General features: G+C 34.2%; 3 protein-coding genes and 1 pseudogene across 10 annotated transcripts in view; 1 reads left to right on the forward strand and 3 right to left on the reverse strand.

The window, feature by feature from the left end:
* The window catches only part of LOC123909996 (putative pentatricopeptide repeat-containing protein At1g12700, mitochondrial), an 83,996-nt gene that overhangs the window by 7,255 nt on the left and 59,465 nt on the right, over window positions 1-17,276 (reverse strand). The window lies entirely within an intron of this gene.
* Window positions 4,004-6,310, forward strand: LOC123908565 (annotated as a pseudogene).
* Window positions 4,624-9,450, reverse strand: LOC123909995 (pentatricopeptide repeat-containing protein At1g62670, mitochondrial-like). Of its 8 annotated transcripts, none has more exons than XM_045960991.1 (4): window positions 7,925-9,412; window positions 6,673-6,821; window positions 5,806-5,989; window positions 4,624-5,665 (listed from the first exon to the last, which is right to left on the reverse strand). In XM_045960991.1, the coding sequence occupies exons 1-2, from the start codon at window positions 9,338-9,340 to the stop codon at window positions 6,819-6,821; spliced, it is 1,419 nt and encodes a 472-aa protein (XP_045816947.1). In that variant the 5' UTR covers window positions 9,341-9,412; the 3' UTR covers window positions 4,624-5,665; window positions 5,806-5,989; window positions 6,673-6,818. The 8 variants fall into 8 exon arrangements, with proteins under 8 accessions (XP_045816947.1, XP_045816942.1, XP_045816944.1 ...); XM_045960986.1 differs by having other exon boundaries at window positions 6,673-7,326; XM_045960988.1 differs by having other exon boundaries at window positions 5,806-6,520; window positions 6,673-7,326.
* LOC123909993 (pentatricopeptide repeat-containing protein At1g62670, mitochondrial-like) lies at window positions 12,828-16,784 on the reverse strand. The gene is made up of 2 exons (XM_045960983.1): window positions 14,207-16,784; window positions 12,828-14,023 (listed from the first exon to the last, which is right to left on the reverse strand). Exon 1 carries the CDS (start codon window positions 15,848-15,850, stop codon window positions 14,219-14,221), a length of 1,632 nt encoding a protein of 543 aa, XP_045816939.1. The 5' UTR covers window positions 15,851-16,784; the 3' UTR covers window positions 12,828-14,023; window positions 14,207-14,218.

The raw sequence follows: 17,276 nt of genomic DNA on the forward strand, positions 1-17,276 counted from the left end.
TCATCTATTTTCTCAAAGATTCATTCTTTGATAAAACTCATTAACTATTTGACTTCAATAACTTAATTTTAAGGCTTAATTGCATATTTGATCTCATATTTTACAAGATACTCGATTTTGGCCCCTACTTTAAAATAAAACATTCTAGCCCCCTATTTTGAATTTGAATGTTTTTGCACTTTTGTCTCTCACCCTATTTTTTAACCCGTCAACAACAAAAACGCTTATGTGACAATACTATGCGGCAAATAATAATTCCACGTCAGCAAATTTATTATTTTTAATAACAAATATAAGAATGATGGTAAGAATGATGCAGCTACTACATAGACAAACCCGACACCGACAATACCTAAAAGAGGTAAGAATGATGGTCGCATTGGTACTTATTTTTTTACCTAGAACAACTTCGGGAGCTCAGCCTACTTTAAAAAGTGTGATGCAGAGTAAAGAAGTGGTAGAAATGTGTGATCTTGTCATTGCGAAGTGGTTTATTGATGCATCTATTACTTTCAATGCTGCAAATTCCCCTTATTTTCAACCTGCAGTTGATGCTCTTTGTTGCATGGGTGTTGGATATAAAGTACCTACTATGCATGTGCTTCGTGGTAACTTGTTAAATAAGTGTGTTGCTGATGTGAAGAAACAGATAGAGGAATATCTTTCTTATTGGAAATATACGGGTTGTACTTTTATGGTAGATGGTTAGACTGAGCGATGAAGGAGAGCATGGGAAGCAGCTAGAAGCGCTCGCTTCTAGCCCATGAACTCTTATTCACGAATGAATTGGGAAAGCCAACACAAAGATAGGTTCTCTTGAAAGACATCATATGGCGTTAGTAGATTCAAAGCAGAACAACTTAGAAATGCTAACCTCTGACCCTATCCGCCGGTTTATGAACTCTAGTCTGTGTGAGCCGTTATTAAAACATTATAAAGTTGATGATTCCCACCAAGAATTTGATCGTCGGGTCGTGCTAATTCCATAGCTGATGTGCCATTACAGGGTTCTCTTATCAACTTTTTAGTTTATTGCCCCAAAGGAATTGTTTTAATAAAATCTGGTGATGCTTCTCAACATTCTAAAACTGCAGACATGTTTAAACTTTTCAAGGAAGTAGTGTTATATGTTGGCCCTGAAAATGTTGTTCAATTCGTCACAGATAATGCTGCGAATTATGTTGCTGTTGGAAAATGAGTTTTTGAAGTTGTATTCGTCTCTTTGTGCAACACACTGTATTAATTTAATGTTGCAAGACATGGGGAAATTAGAGGAAGTAAAGGAGGCAGTGCCACATGCTTCAAAAATTACGAAATTCATACATAATAATTGTTTTCCATTGTATTTGATGAGACAAAACATAGGTGGAAGAGAAATACTTCGCCCTGCTCCAACTCGCATTGCCACTAATTTCATTGCCTTGCAAAGAATTTTGAATCAGAAAGATGCGTTGAGAACCATGACATCCAAAGAATGGACAACCATACATTATTCCAAAGAAGCCAAGGCAAAACAATTTGTGGAACAAGTCTTAGACTCAATTTTGGTCTGCATGTGCTAACATAGTGAAACTCACATAACCACATGTACGTGTGTTGCGTATTGTTGATAGTGAAGAGAGCTATGTTATGGGTTAAATCCTTCATGTAGATTCGGTCCATAATATGAAAACCACGAGACCACCACATATGGCTTGTTGGATATCATTGAAAAGTATGCTCATGATAGTAGGGACCTTCAAACAAAATTAACAGTTGAGATGAAATCATTCAAAAATTGTGAAGGTAGTTTTGGGAGGAGAACAACCGTAAAAGATCGAACGGAAGTGTTGCCAGAAGATCGAACTGAATTGAAGATCGAACAGCCGTGGAAGGGTTATCAACTAATTTTACCTGGCAACACTTCAGTTCGATCTTCTACGGCTGTTAATTTTGTTTGAAGGTCCCTACTATCATGAGCATACTTTTCAATGACATCCAACAAGCCACATGTGGTGGTCTCGTAGTTTTCATATTCTGGACTGAATCTAGATGAAGGATTTAACCAATAATCAGCAACATGACGATTTTTGCGAAGTTGTGCATCCCAACGGATATCCAAAATCTTCAAATAAGGCCCCACCATCAGCTTATTTCTTTTAAACCTCTTCTCAATCTCTTCTCTTGCTATATACATAGCTCGGTAGAGATATCCCATAGTAGGCTTATCTTCACTATCAACAATACGCAACACACGTACATGAGGTTCTGTGATTTTCACCATGTCCACACATGTAAACCAAAATTTTGAGTCTAAGACTTGTTCCACAAATTGTTTTGCCTTGGCTTCTTTGGAATAATGTGTGGTTGTCCATTCTTTGGATGTTACCATGGTTCTCAAAATATCTTTCTTATTCAAAATACTTTGCAAGGCAATGAAATTAATGGCAAAGCGATTTGGAGCAGGACGAATCTTCGTCCTGTGTTTTGCCTCATCAAATACAACGCAAAACAATGATTATATATGAATTTGGTAATTTTTGAAGCATGTGACACTGCCTCCTTTACTTCCTCTAATTTCCACATGCCTTGCAACATTAAATTAATATAGTGCGCTACACAAGGAGATCAATGCAACTTCGGAAACTCATTTTCAAACAATTTTTCAGCAGCAACATAATTCGCAGCATTATCTGTGACGAATTGAACAACATTTTCAGTGCCAACATATAATACTACTTCCTTGAAAAGCTTAAACAACATGTCCGCAGTCTTAGAATGTTGAAAAGCATCAACAGATTTTATGAAAACAGTTCCTTCGGGGCAATAAACTAAAAAGTTGATAAGAGTTCCACTGTATCGATCAATCCAACCATCTGCCATAAGAGTACAACACATATCTTTCCAATAAGAACGATATTCCTCTATATGTTTCTTCGCACCAGCAACCCATTTATTTAACAAGTTACCACGAAGGGCATGCATAGTATGTACTTTATATCCAGCACCCATGCAATAAAGAGCATCAACTACATGTTGAAAATAAGGGGAATTGCAGCATTAAAAGGAATAGATGCATCAATAAACCACTTGGCAACAGCAAGATCACACATTTCTACCACTTCTTTACTTTGTATCGCACTTTTTAAAGTAGGTTGAGCTCCCGGAGTTGTTCTAGGTAAAAAATAAGTACCAATGAGACCATCATTCTTTCCTATTTTAGATGTTGTCGGTGCCGAGTTTGTCTCTGCAGTAGCTGCGACATTTTTAGCCACTTCTGAAGTTTTTCTTTTCTTGCTCTATTCATCATAATTTTGTTTCACCAGAAAACGAACTTCTGCAGGCACATCCTTACAAATTTCAGTATTCTCAGTACATACACACAATAGACTTGTTCGGAAGCAGTTTACAATGTCCCCAAGTAATATCACTCTTCCTCCTAACATTCCTTTCAACTAAATTTGGAGCATAAGAAGCTTCGTGTGATTGTGGCACCGATGGTGGTTGTGATGATGGTGTTTCAGAAGATGATGTCATTTAACTAATTTAGAAAGTGCAAACACAAACCAAACAAAAAAAAAAAAGTAACAAGAAAGTAAGAAACAAAGCAACATTACAAATTAACATAGCATAATAAATAGAAGAAAAACATGAAATTTTATACATGAAATAGAAGGATAAACATCACAAATTAACAGACATAAACAGAAGTTGGAACAAAAGCATAAATAGAATTTTAGGTAAATTTTTCACTATAAGCTTAGTGATAACATGGTTTGAAACAATTAACCCATAACATTACCAAAAATTCCTTTACAAATACCTAGAAGGTTAACAATTGTGGAAATAGAGAGGAATGCAGAAGATGAACCCAGATGGGTAATAAGAATCACTAATCGTATTTTCAATATGAAACACGTAGAGGGAAAGATCCAAATATGAAATAACAAGAAATTGGAAACAAATGAGAAGCAATGAGGATAGAGCTTACTTGAAAGCTTCGTGAGAGAGATGACGAACGAAGATGGAGACAGCGAACGGCGACGGGACTGAGATGCAGGGGACGGCGATGGTGTGCTAGGGTTCAACACTTCAACCTTTCTATTATTTGCTTCGTGTAATCTGTTTCTTTTGTAAGCTTCTTCTTTTTTTTAAAAAAAAAAAATTAATAATAATAAGTTAATAACAAAATGACGTTTTGTCCAACAAAAAAAAAAAACAAAACGTCGTTTTGGGTGGGAAATAAAAAATGTGTGCAATCGATCGAACCGGCGATTTGGCGAACTGGCCGGTTCACCGGTTTTGAGCGGTTCCCACCGATCTAACAGCTTATCCGATCCAACGTTTGAACCAGACCAGACCCCCTCCGGTTCCAGGTTTGACCGGCCCATCCGGTCCGGTTTTTAAAACACTGCTCATAAGACTTGACTTAGAAATTCACATACAAATGCATGACTTGAAACAACAGATGGGCAAACAAGTTGTTCGTGAAGAATCTCTTAAGAATCCAGGACAACGAAGTAGACTGTTTGATCTTAAAGACGTTTGTAGTATATTGAAAAATAATAGAGTAAGAGAATGATACCCTGACTTTCCTTGCTAATAACATGTTTCTATACAGAAAATGCAACAATACTACAGAAATACAAACATTGATTTTTTATATTATTTTTCAAGGAACTGAGATTGTTGAAGTCATATTTTTTTTATGCTACTGAATATACACATAAATTTAAGCTCAAAAGCATTTGAAAAGATGTCAAACCTAAGGTTACTTGCTTTTCAGGACCGCAAGGGAATTAAATCTGTAAGCCTTACTAGTGGTCTTGACTTATTGCCAGAAAATTTGAGATATTTTTTGTGGGATGGATATCCGTGGAAGTCTCTACCTCCAACCTTTTGTCCTGAAATGCTAATAGAGTTTCCAAATGTGTCTGGTTCGTCGAATGTAAAATATGTAAAACTTAGTGGTTGTTTAAGCTTGCCTGAAGTTGATTCATCAATTTTTCTTCTCCAAAAGCTTGAAAGTTTAATCATGAATGGATGCACATTGCTTAAGAGCCTTTCCAGTAACACTTGTTCACCAGCCCTCTCCGAATTTATTGCCACAAATTGCATCAATCTCCAAGAGGTCACTGTCACATTTGCTTCAGTTGATAGTTTATTTTTGGGTTTAGCAGAGTGCGGTGCAAATAAATAAACTTCATCATCAATATTGCATACAAAAAATCTCGGAATCTTTTTTTTTTCCCTATGAGTGAAAGTCTTGTAGATCTTCCTGCAAACTTTGCCAATACTATTTGGCTTGTGAATCCACTGAAAGGTGAACGTGACACTTCCATCACCTTACATAAAGTACTTCATAGTCCTGTCTTCCTGAGTGTAAAACACTTAATCTTTGGTACTGATATTCCAATCTTGTCTGAAATCCCAGCCAATATTTCCGTACTATCGTCATTAGAGTCTTTAACACTATCGTCCCAGACAAGCTTGCCTGAAACCATTATGCATCTTCCCAGATTTAAATGTCTATATGTTTACAATTGTAAAATGCTTCAATCTATTCCGGCACTTTCACAGTTCATTCCATATTTTGTTATCAGTAATTGTGAATCTTTTGAGAAAGTAACGAGTTCAATGAATGAACCATCGGACAAAGCCAAGTGTGGTTTTCTGCTCCTTATAACTGCATAAAATTGGAAGGACATTCATATAGAACAGTTTTGAAAGATTCTATTGATGGGATTGAACTACGAGCAAGACTAAATTCAGAAAATGCATCTTTAGATGATGATGATGATGATGATATTAGTTGGTACTTGTTACCTGCTATGCCTGTCAGAAAATATTGGTTTCATTACCCTTCTACACAAGTTTCTGTCACTCTGGAGCTTCCTCCTTATTTGCTCAGTTTTTCCTACTACTTGCTTCTTTCTCAAGGCCATATGGGATATGGTGTAGGTTTCTCAAGTTTGTTAAAAAATAAAACAAGTTTCGCAAGAGCTAACATCTTCAGTTTGATATGGCCGAATAAAGTTAGTCAATCCACATGATGTCAAATCATGTGTTTTTATGGTATGATCCAGCAAGTTGCAAGCAGATAATGGAAGCAGTTGAAGAAATAAAAGCCATTAATGATGTGAACAGCACCAGTTATAATCCAAAGCTAACATTTAGATTCTTCAATGATGAAACCCTTTACGATGAAGTAGCGATAAAAGAGTGTGGGTTTCACTGGATATATCAACTTGTGATTCATAAAATATATTATTTTGTGCATGTAATTAATCTAATTTTGTTGTACTATCACTATCAGACTATGGATAAATGAAGGATTGAAAAAAGAGCATCCACAAAAAAACTTTCAGATAAGGTGACCAATTCAATGACCATATTCAAAGCAATACTAAACTAATGATAGATAGAAAAGGTGAAAAACTTTATCATGAAAAATACTGAACTCAATGAGCTAAATATCCATAATTGCAAAGGGACGGTCTAATTCACTTCATGACCAGGGAGTTGCTAATATAATCTCCATCTGAAAATATCAAACAACTAAGGGGAAAAAAGAAGAAAATGATGAAGGAAAATGATCTGCATTTTTCTTAAGTCTTCAAATATAAACAGAAATTAGACTAAGTTTTAAGGATATTGTATGTGAAATTCAAGGACTATAGAGAAAAATGTAACCTTTTTTATGTGGGCTGCAATATATTTGCAATCAAGAACATCAAATAGATCAAGAGCTTCAGAAGCATAAGCCATGGCTTGAATCTGCATCTTAGATGGCATGTCAGTATCTTCTATCATAGCTTTACCGTCCAATATCTTTGAAGTTACTGTTAAAACCATATCTCTAAGGTCAGAAAAGAGATCTATGCATTGATATATAAATTTTCTATTTTGTTGTCTAAAGAGAAAGAATTGAAAGATTAGACAGACCAAAAAAAGAACTGTAAGGTTAGAAAATATCAAGCACAAAATGGAACTAAATCCTCAACCAACTAGAGGAATAACAATATTCAGATAATCCATATTGTGTATGAAAATGAACCGCAGTCATGCACCCTATACCAGATAGTAACAAAATAAGAAAGTGATTAGACCCATGACAGTGACACAAAAACTTGTACCACTCAACAACAGCAATTTGTGCAAGTCTAACACAGGACACATGAACTGTATCACACACAACAAACATCAGCCAAAGATGAGAAATACTACAAGACAGACATGGTATCAACAAACGATAGAACAACCAAAAAAAGTAATATCAAATCATGCTAGCTTATATTCTCCTTCCATATGTCCTTTGGAAAAATGTTGGTCCATCTGTCAAGAACCCTGCAGGGTGAGAGCGAACATTACAAACCCCATTCAAAATTTACATTAATTTCAGCTTAGTTTGTGATTTGCAACTCAAAGAATGACCAATGAGTGAAACAAATCCTTACAACTGTATGAAGAAAATGAACAGTACATTGGAAAGAAAAATATGATTATGTCAAGAATAAAATAACATCAACCAATTGTATCATTATAATAGCAAAATCAACATAGTTTTTATTTGATGTCATGTGTTTTTATGTTGATCATTGTGTGGTCGATCATCCTTTGTATATGTAACTATTAAGTAAATATTTAAACGAATAACAAAGATTAGACCATTGTCATCAAAATTCAAAGTAGCCTAATAAGTTGCAAGAAATCATCTTAACTAGTCTTTCTCTTAGAATAGACCTTTAGCAATCATTTCACGTAGAAGTTTCTCTGCCATTTCATTCTTATCATTTTCAAAGAATGAGTGAATAATTGTTTCATAAGTTACAGCATCAGGAATGCATCCATTGTCTTCCATTTTTGACAGCAGGGCCTCAGCTTCAACAAGCAAGCCCTCTAGACAAAGACCATTGATCATAATATTATATGTCCAAACTGTTACCTTATAGCCTTTAGTCAAAAGATCCTGAAAAATCCCTTGTGCGTCCTGAAGTCTCCCTTCCTTGCATAGTCCATCAATAAGTATATTGTATGTGCGCATATTTGGTTGAATGCCTTGGATTTTAATTTTCTTGACCAATGTAATTGCCCTGTCAACATCACGGTTTTTACATAGAACATGTAATAAGGAATTGTAAGTGATTACATCAGCAGGTTGACCTCTATCATGCATTTGATCAAAAAGTTCCCATGCATGAGAGATTCTCCCTGATTTGCACAAACCATCAATAAGAGAACTGTAAGTTACTGTATTAGGAATAATCTTCTTGTCTTGCATTTCTTTAAATAGATTCATGGCTTCATCCATCATTTTAATTTTACACAGCCCATTAATCACGACACTATAGCAATGAACATTGGGCATCACTCCTCTTTGGGCCATAGTGTTAAATATATCTTTGGCCTTATTCACTTCATTGATTAGGCAATACCCATCCATTAATGAACTGTATGTAGCAACATTAGGTTCCACGCCTGCTTTCATCATCACAGCTATCACATTTTTAGCTTGTTTCACCTTTCCTTCTTTACATAGAGCATCGACCAGTGTAGTAAAAGTATAAACACCTGGGTTGAGGTTTTTCAATGGCATTTCATGGAACAAATCAAATGCTTCTTTCAATTGACCAACAATGCAAAATCCATATATTAGAGAAGTGTAAGTGAAAACATTAGGAGAAATATTCTTTGCAATCATTTCAGAATATAAATCGTAAGCATCTCTTATAAGCTTATCTTTACACAGGCTGTCAATAATTGTGGTGTATATTACCACATTAGGCTTGACCAATTTCCCTTCAATTTGTCTTAGAACTTGCAAGGCGGCTCTTGTTTCCCCAATTTTACAGAGTCCATTGATCAAGGTCCCGTAGCTAACTTGATCGAGGTGAAATCCATGTGCAAGCACATGGTCGTGAAAATGCAGAGCTTCTTTCACCTTATCGTTGAAACACAGACCTTTGATAAGAGTATTTAAGGTTATGACATTGGGCTGATAACCCAACTTGAGAATCTTAGCTAATATAGAAAAGGCAAAAGACATTTGACGAAGGTGGCAGTAACAATTGATCAATATATTGAAAGTAACAACATTAGGCATAATTCCATTGAATTGTAATTGGTTAGAAAGGGAAATAGCAGTGGGGTAATGTTTCGTCTTAACAAGATAAGTTAAAATCTTGTTAAATTGTACGATGGATGGGGTTGGATTCATACGAAGCATGCTATGGAATGAAGAAACAGCATTATCAACATTGTTATTAACATGAAATGGAGAGTGAGAGTAAAATCGCCTTAAGTAAGAAATGGGAGACGAAGAAGAAGAAGAAGATCGAAAGGTGAACCTTAAGAATGACATTTGAGCGATGATGGAGAGGAACAAACGGAGCTTCAATTTAGGGTTTCATTTTCAATTGGAATGGAGTACACACTGTTTAGAGACTTGTTAAATTTAATTGAAACTGAAATATTATATTTTCAATGCATAAGTTACCTTTTATTTTTTGTCAAAAAAAACCAAGTTACTTTTTTTTTTTTTTACCTTTAATGTTTCAATTCTTTCTGTTTCCTTTATTATTATATAGTTTTTGGAATATAAATGTAAAAGTGAGACATTAAATGTAACAAAAAAAATGAGACATTAAATGAGTCCAAATATCATTTATACACCAAAAAAAATTTAAAAACTATGATAATGAAAGAAATAGAAACAATAGAAAATGGAGATGATCCGAACTGGTAAGCATTTATAAATTGTTGAAAAATAGAAAAAATAATTAGAAAAGCTAATGTATATTAGAAAATTCAAAGAGAGTATCTTTAAAGGATTAATCTAGCGATAAAAAGATATAAGTCTTGAATTCGAGAGGTTCTGATTTCAAGCTCCACTAGTGTTTTTAGAGGGAGGTAAATATGTAAAAAAATTTGTAAGCATTTTTAAGCCTTAGATATTTCCTACTTTGTACTTGGACACTATCCCCCAATGGCGGAGCTAGACTAAATTGTTGGGGAGGGCTGCAATGGAGCATGAATTTTTTTTTTCTTCTATCATGGGCTAAAAATACATAAATTGTTAATTTTTGTGAGTCTTAATAACATGTCAAATATAATAAATGATTTTAAATTTTTATACATTTTACATGAATTATATATGATATAAATTTTCAATTTGAATGATAAATTTTATACTCGTTAAAACATATCACCGTAAGCTTAGCTCAATGGTAAGGACATCGATAAAAAAGTAAATTTTGTACTTATTATAACATCACTATGAATCCCACAATTTGATTTCTCTAATATTATATATGTTGAAAATTTATAGGCTTAACTATACATTTGATCCCTTACGTTTATTTTAGGTTTCAATTTGGTCTCTTACGTTTAAAAAGTATCAATTTTGCCCCTTACGTTTATTTTAGGTTTCAAGTTAGTCATTTCCATTAGTTTTGCCACTAACACCGTTTGAACAGTGCACGTGTCGGTGTGTCCAAGTGTCACGTGTCAGTCCACATATGCAAATTGGCTGCCACTTGTGACAAAATTGACGGAAATGACTAACTTGAAACTTAAAATAAACGTAAGGGACTAAATTGATACTTTTAAAACGTAAGGGACCAAATTGAAATCTAAAATAAACCTAAATGTATTTATATATATTCTTGATCACAATTTGTGGTGGCAACATACATAGTAATCATTTTTAGGAAACAAAAAAGTTATACTTTTTTTAAGCAAAAATTTATTTATACTTCCTTGTTAAAATGTCTAAAATATATTTTTATTTCTCTAATATTTTATAGATATATTGACCAGTCTTTTTTTAAAAAAAAATTGGCAACAAGTATATCATTATGGTTTGTGGTGTTAATCAACATGACAATTTCTTTTGAAAAAATTCAACTAAAAATCAAAATAGTAGCCCCAAATAATCGAACTTGGGAGACTATAATCACCAAAGCTTTGCTTACTTCATGTCTTTGTTTTTCCTCTTATAAGTTATAATAAGGTTGTTTATCAACTACGTATTTATATGCAGACTTGTTTTTCTGCATCATTGCATGCTTAGGAATTCAGAAACAGTGAAATGGATTTTTATTGCAATGTATGTGAATACAATGGATGTAATAACAGAAAAAGAAAGGGATAACCAGAGAGCTATGAACTCCTACCAAAGCTAAGCTCCTAATCCAGAGAGAACTTCTCTCGTAAACAAATTGATAACAATATTTTCAATGCCTCACTCACCTCTCTACCTTTTCTTTTATAATAGAAGATTGCCTACTAAGTAACGCATAATCCCTACTAACTAATTGTTATTCTCACAGCTTCTATAACATTCTAGAATATGTGCTTGTATGAATTGGGCCCAATGATTGGATCATCACACGTATAGAACTCAGTGTTCTATCATAATTCAAACTAAAAATCCTGCAACCAGATTGTCCATACTACAGAAATCTATAAAATCTCTGAAACCTTCAAACTTTCAGTTTTACAGCAAGAGAGCCCCGAAAACTGATAAGAAAGAATAGTATGCTATGTTATGCATTCATTATGACAAACTGATGAGAAGTATAACATATATTCAAAGAAAAAAATTAGTAGTATCCTCCTCTTCTAACAAACATATTGTGAAGACTCCTAAAACAAGTTCATTTGTAGTTCCCACTCTCTATACATGGTCTCGCACCCAATTTATTATTAACATTATAGCATAGACACGTTGTAAAATTCACTTCCACTCTCACAATTCTAGGTCTACCTCATTTCAAAACTCTCAGCCTTTAATAAACCTCTTCATTACTCTCAACAGCAAAACTGATGAGAAGTCTAACAAATACTCAAAGAAAATATAATAGTATCCTCCTCTCTTAACAGACACATCTTGAAGACTCTTAAAAGTTCATTTCTTTTGTTGGTAACAGACACATTGTTGAACTCAATCTCACGATTCTGCCACTACCACATTTCAAAACTCTGAAAGCCTTAATTAACGCTCTTCCTCAGACTCAACTGAATCAGCCTGCTCACGCTCTACCCCCATCTTCTTCGCTGCCCCTGTTCCTCCGCCTTCCACAGCCTTTTAAATTCCAAGGTACATCATCCACACCATGCAAACTCGACCAAATATTACAGTTACAGACACTATAATCAAATCTAGTGATTGATACAAACCAAATATACAACACAAAAAAGGTAAAGGAAGATAATTTAACTTACTTTAGAAATAAGGAGTCCATGCAGTAACTAATCAAGCCAACAGCAAGACTATAATCACAAAAAAATAGGATGCCCCGTGGAGAGCAAATCAATATTGTTGAAACAAATCATGTTGTCTTATATGACAATGTACGATTCTAGGCTAATGTTGAATTTTCTATGCCTATGAATGACTCTTTTCAGGTAAACAACAACATTAATGTGAACACTAAATACACCCAGAGTTTCCCCTTCCGATTCAAACAGAATCCCCTATAAGTATATTCAAGATTATCTCTATAGACTACACATTCCTGAAATAATTACAACCATAACCTTTGAAAAAGCTACGATTAATATAGCAGGAATGAATCAATAATTTCAGCCACATGGATGAAAATATCATTACAGTCATACGATGAAAATAGACAATACATTGGGAAAAAAGTATAATTATGTCAAGAATAAAAAAAAAAATCACCGGTTGCTACCATTATAATAACAAAATGAACATAACAACACATGACTTTTAATTAAATCTAAAGTGTGATAGTTACCTATTGCATAGTTCACCAGCCTTTGTATTCACAAGTAACTATCAAGTGTGATGTGTCTATTCGAAAGAAGGAGAAAATTTGACTTTTAACCAGATATTTTTCACCTCATTTTTTTAGATTTAGGGACAAAAAATATTCTACAATAACATAATATTATTTCATCCCTTTGAGCCTGAAACAAAGGAAGAGTTAGTAAACATACCAAAAACTTGCATATGGAGAGAACCTGAGCTCACAGAATATGGCAGCTTTGTGAATATATTTGCATGATAAACTTCACAGTCGGCTAAAATAGAATAGAGTTACGGTCCAAATGAAATTCAAGAATCATAGAAGGCCAGAATACATCTTGTGGTAAAGCTTTAAATATGATGTTACATTATTATTACTAGCAACATAAGGACGTCTTAAACACAGTTCGGTTCACCCAAAAAATACAGTTTGGTTTGGAAAAAAAATTGTATGACAACAGTTTGGTTCGAAATTAAGAACTGGTTCACCGAACCATTAATCCGGTTCAGTTCGGTTCGGAGGAAAACTATAGCATTTCGGTTCAGTTCTTCTGAACCATTGTTATGGTTCGGTTTAGTTATCTATCTGAACTGAACAGTCCTAGCCCAATTATAAAATTATTTTCAGACCTTATATTATATAAGGTGAGACTCTTAACACACTCCACCCACACAGCGTAACTTGAGTGGTCTGATAGAGCGCAACAAACCAGATTAAACACAATATGTACTTCAAAACAATCACAGTAGGTACTAGATAGATCATCAAGTTCTAAAATGCTTGCCACCTGCATAAATTTGCAGGATTGTCTCAGCATAACAGGCTGAAGCCAAATGCACTCTTACAACACAATACTGAGTTCAGCCATTCAATGTACAATTGAAATCAAAACTAAAAACTCAGTAACCAATCTATCAATGTACCAACACTTAAGAATTACCAAGTTTCGAAACACAATATCCAAGTTGCCTCCCCCAATACCTTCACACCCATCCTTCGAAAAGCCTCTACTTACCCGTGCTACTTCCACTCTGTGCAATTCAGCCCCAACACTAAAAGCCTTCCTCTATTAGTTAACACCTTTGTAATCTGCTTTTCCTGCATAGGCAAGTCTGCCACTACTACACTAAGGACAAGAAAATGACCTCTGAAGCTTAACAACAGACCAACACACTTTAACTTCACCACCACTGCTTATGATACTCGAGCAGGATACATTCTGATAACAACCATGAAGCTGATTGACAGTACAATGCAAATATAAAGGATAACTGTGTCAAAAAAAAGAAAGAATCGACCATTAATGACTTTTGATTAATATCAAAGGGATAGTGAGACCACTGAGTAGTCCCCCCTTTTCTTTTGTATATCTAACTACCAACAAAATAAATAAATCATAATAATTACATAATTGTCATCAAAATAACCAATTATATATTGAGAAATCATCTTATCTATAGTTACTGTTACAATAGTCCTCTAGCAATCATTTCACGAAGAAGTTTCTCCGCCTTTTCATTCTCATCTTTATGAAAGAGAGCACAAATAATAGTTTCATAAGTTACAGCATTAGGAATGATACCATTATCCTCCATTTTTGACAACAAGGCCTTTACTTCATCAAACAAACCCTCTTTACAAAGACCATTGATCATAATATTATATGTCCGGACTGTTACATTATAGCCTTTAATCAAAAGATCCTGAAAAATCTCTTGTGCGTTCCTAAGTCTCCCTTCCTTGCATAGTCCATCAATAAGTATACTGTATGTGATCATATCTGGTTGAACACCTTGGATTTTAATTTTCTTGACCAATGCAATTGCCTTGTCAACATGATGGTTTTTACATAGAGCATGTAATAAGGAATTGTAAGTGATTATATTAGCAGGTTGACCTCTATCATGCATTTGATCAAAAAGTTCCCATGCATGAGAAATTCTCCCTGATTTGCACAAACCATCAATAAGAGAATTGTAAGTCACTGTATTAGGAATAATCTTCTTGTCTTGCATTTCTTTAAATAGATTTATGGCTTCATCCATCATTTTAATTTTACACAGCCCATTAATCACGACACTATAGCAATGAACATCGGGCATCACTCCTCTTTGGGCCATAGTGTTGAATATAACTTTGGCCTTCTTCACTTCATTGATTAGGCAATACCCATCCATTAATGAACTGTATGTAGCAACATTAGGTTCCACGCCTGCTTTCATCATCACAGCTATCACATTTTTAGCTTGTTTCACCTTTCCTTCTTTACATAGAGCATCGACCAGTGTAGTAAAAGTATAAACACCTGGGTTGATGTTTTTCAATGGCATTTCATGGAACAAATCAAATGCTTCTTTCAATTGACCAACAATGCAAAATCCATATATTAGAGAAGTGTAAGTGAAAACATTAGGAGAAATATTCTTTGCAATCATTTCAGAATATAAATCCTTAGCATCTATTAAAAGCTTATCTTTACACAAACTATCAATAATTGTGTTGTACATTACTGCATCAGGCTTGACCAATTTCCCTTCAATTCGTCTTAGAACTTGCAAGGCAGCCCTTGTTTCCCCAATTTTACAGAGTCCATTGATCAAGGTCCCGTAGCTAACATGGTCGAGGTGAAATCCATGTGCAACCACATGGTCGTGAAAATGCAGTGCTTCCTTCACCTTACCGTTAAAACACAGCCCTTTGATAAGAGTAGTTAAAGTTATGACATCAGGCTGATAACCCAACTTGAGAATCTTAGCCAATAGAGAAAAGGCAAAAGACATTTGACGAAGGTGGCAGTAACAATTGATCAATATATTGAAAGTAACATCATTAGGCATAATTCCATTGAATTGTAATTGGTTAGAAAGGGAAATAGCAGTGGGATAATGTTTCATCTTAACAAGGGAAGTTAAAATCTTGCAAAATTCAACAATGGATGGGGTTGGATTCATACGAAGCAAGCTATGGAATGAAGAAACAGCATTATCAACAGCATTATTAACATGAAATGGATAGTGAGAGTAAAATCGCCTTAAGTAAGAAATGGAAGAAGAAGAAGAAGAAGAAGAAGATCGAAAGGTGAACCTTAAGAATGACATTTGAGCGATGATGGAGAGGAACAAACGGAGCTTCAATTTAGGGTTTCATTTTCAATTGGAATGGACTACACACTGTTTAGACTTTAGAGACTTGTTAATGAAATATTATATTTTTAATGCATAAGTTACTTTTGTCAAAAAAAACCAAGTTACTTTTTTTTTTTTTTACCTTTTATATTATAGTATTATCCTGGTTAGTATCTTCTCCATTTCAATTCTTTTCATTTTCTACATTACTAGTCTCACACCCGTGTCGCACGTGTCGCACGGTTGTTATGCGGTATTTTATATTATAATGTTGAAAAATCATTAGTATTATCAAAATTATAATAATAACATCAACAACAACAAAATAATAAGGACAAAACTTATACACTGTTCCATACCTACAGTTTTTACTGTTCTCTAATCAAAAGTTGACATTTGTATTGTTTTATCCACGTAAGCTGTAGGAGTTAAACGACGTGATGTTATATCGTTTTTCCGTAATCACCGCCATCACTGCCATCCGTTTTTGGGGAGCACCACATCACCACCACCGCCCTCATTTTGTAATCCATAGTCAAAAGCATTACAGACAATCCTTCTAAATCAACGTTGGTCAAATCAACTTTATTGTATTTTCCTTCATCTTCCCAATAATCGATGTCGGTTATCGCTTGTCGGTTCTTGGCATTTCATATACGTTGTGGGGGTTGGTATCACACAGCAAGAAAGCTTGGAGATTGATTAAGAAATTGTGTTGTGTTTGTCTTGGGTTGTGTGAACTCATCGGAACAGTCAATTATATGAATAGGGGTGCTATTAAATTAGAGTTTTTTTTGTGAATTATATTAAATTGGAGGTTGATTAAGGTTAAGGATAACATTCACAGTGAAGGGAGTCTGAGAAGAACAATGGTTGATTCTGTAATTAGGACGGTATGATGGTGTGGTGTTCGTCAAAAAACGGACTGCGCTTAATTGGGAAAAAAATTAAAACTTCACGCCGTTCCCCTTATAGTTGACGTGGATAAAACAATACAGATGTCAACTTTTGATTAGAAAACAGTAAAAACTGTAGGTATGGAACAGTGTATAAGTTTTGTCCAAATAGTAGTAATAATAATAAAGTAATGTAAATATAAGATAGATATTAAAGTTGTGTTTATACATTTCGAAATAAGTACAAAATAGATCATATTGCATTTACCAAAAATATACAATTTACGTCAATGTGCGCTATATAAATATTTTTTCTGGTTCTTCATAATATATGATATTTAATTAACTTACTCCAAAACTTCTAAAGTTAGGTCCATTACCTTTTTAATATTTTCATCTTTAGGTTCTCTTTGATATCACTTCTTTCAATCACATGCCCAATAACATCTAAAAAAAATTAAAATAGAGACATATTATTTAGATTAAAATATCAATCAATATAT

This window comes from Trifolium pratense, linkage group LG2 (assembly GCF_020283565.1).
Source record: "Trifolium pratense cultivar HEN17-A07 linkage group LG2, ARS_RC_1.1, whole genome shotgun sequence".
NCBI classification, from domain to species: domain Eukaryota; kingdom Viridiplantae; phylum Streptophyta; class Magnoliopsida; order Fabales; family Fabaceae; genus Trifolium; species Trifolium pratense.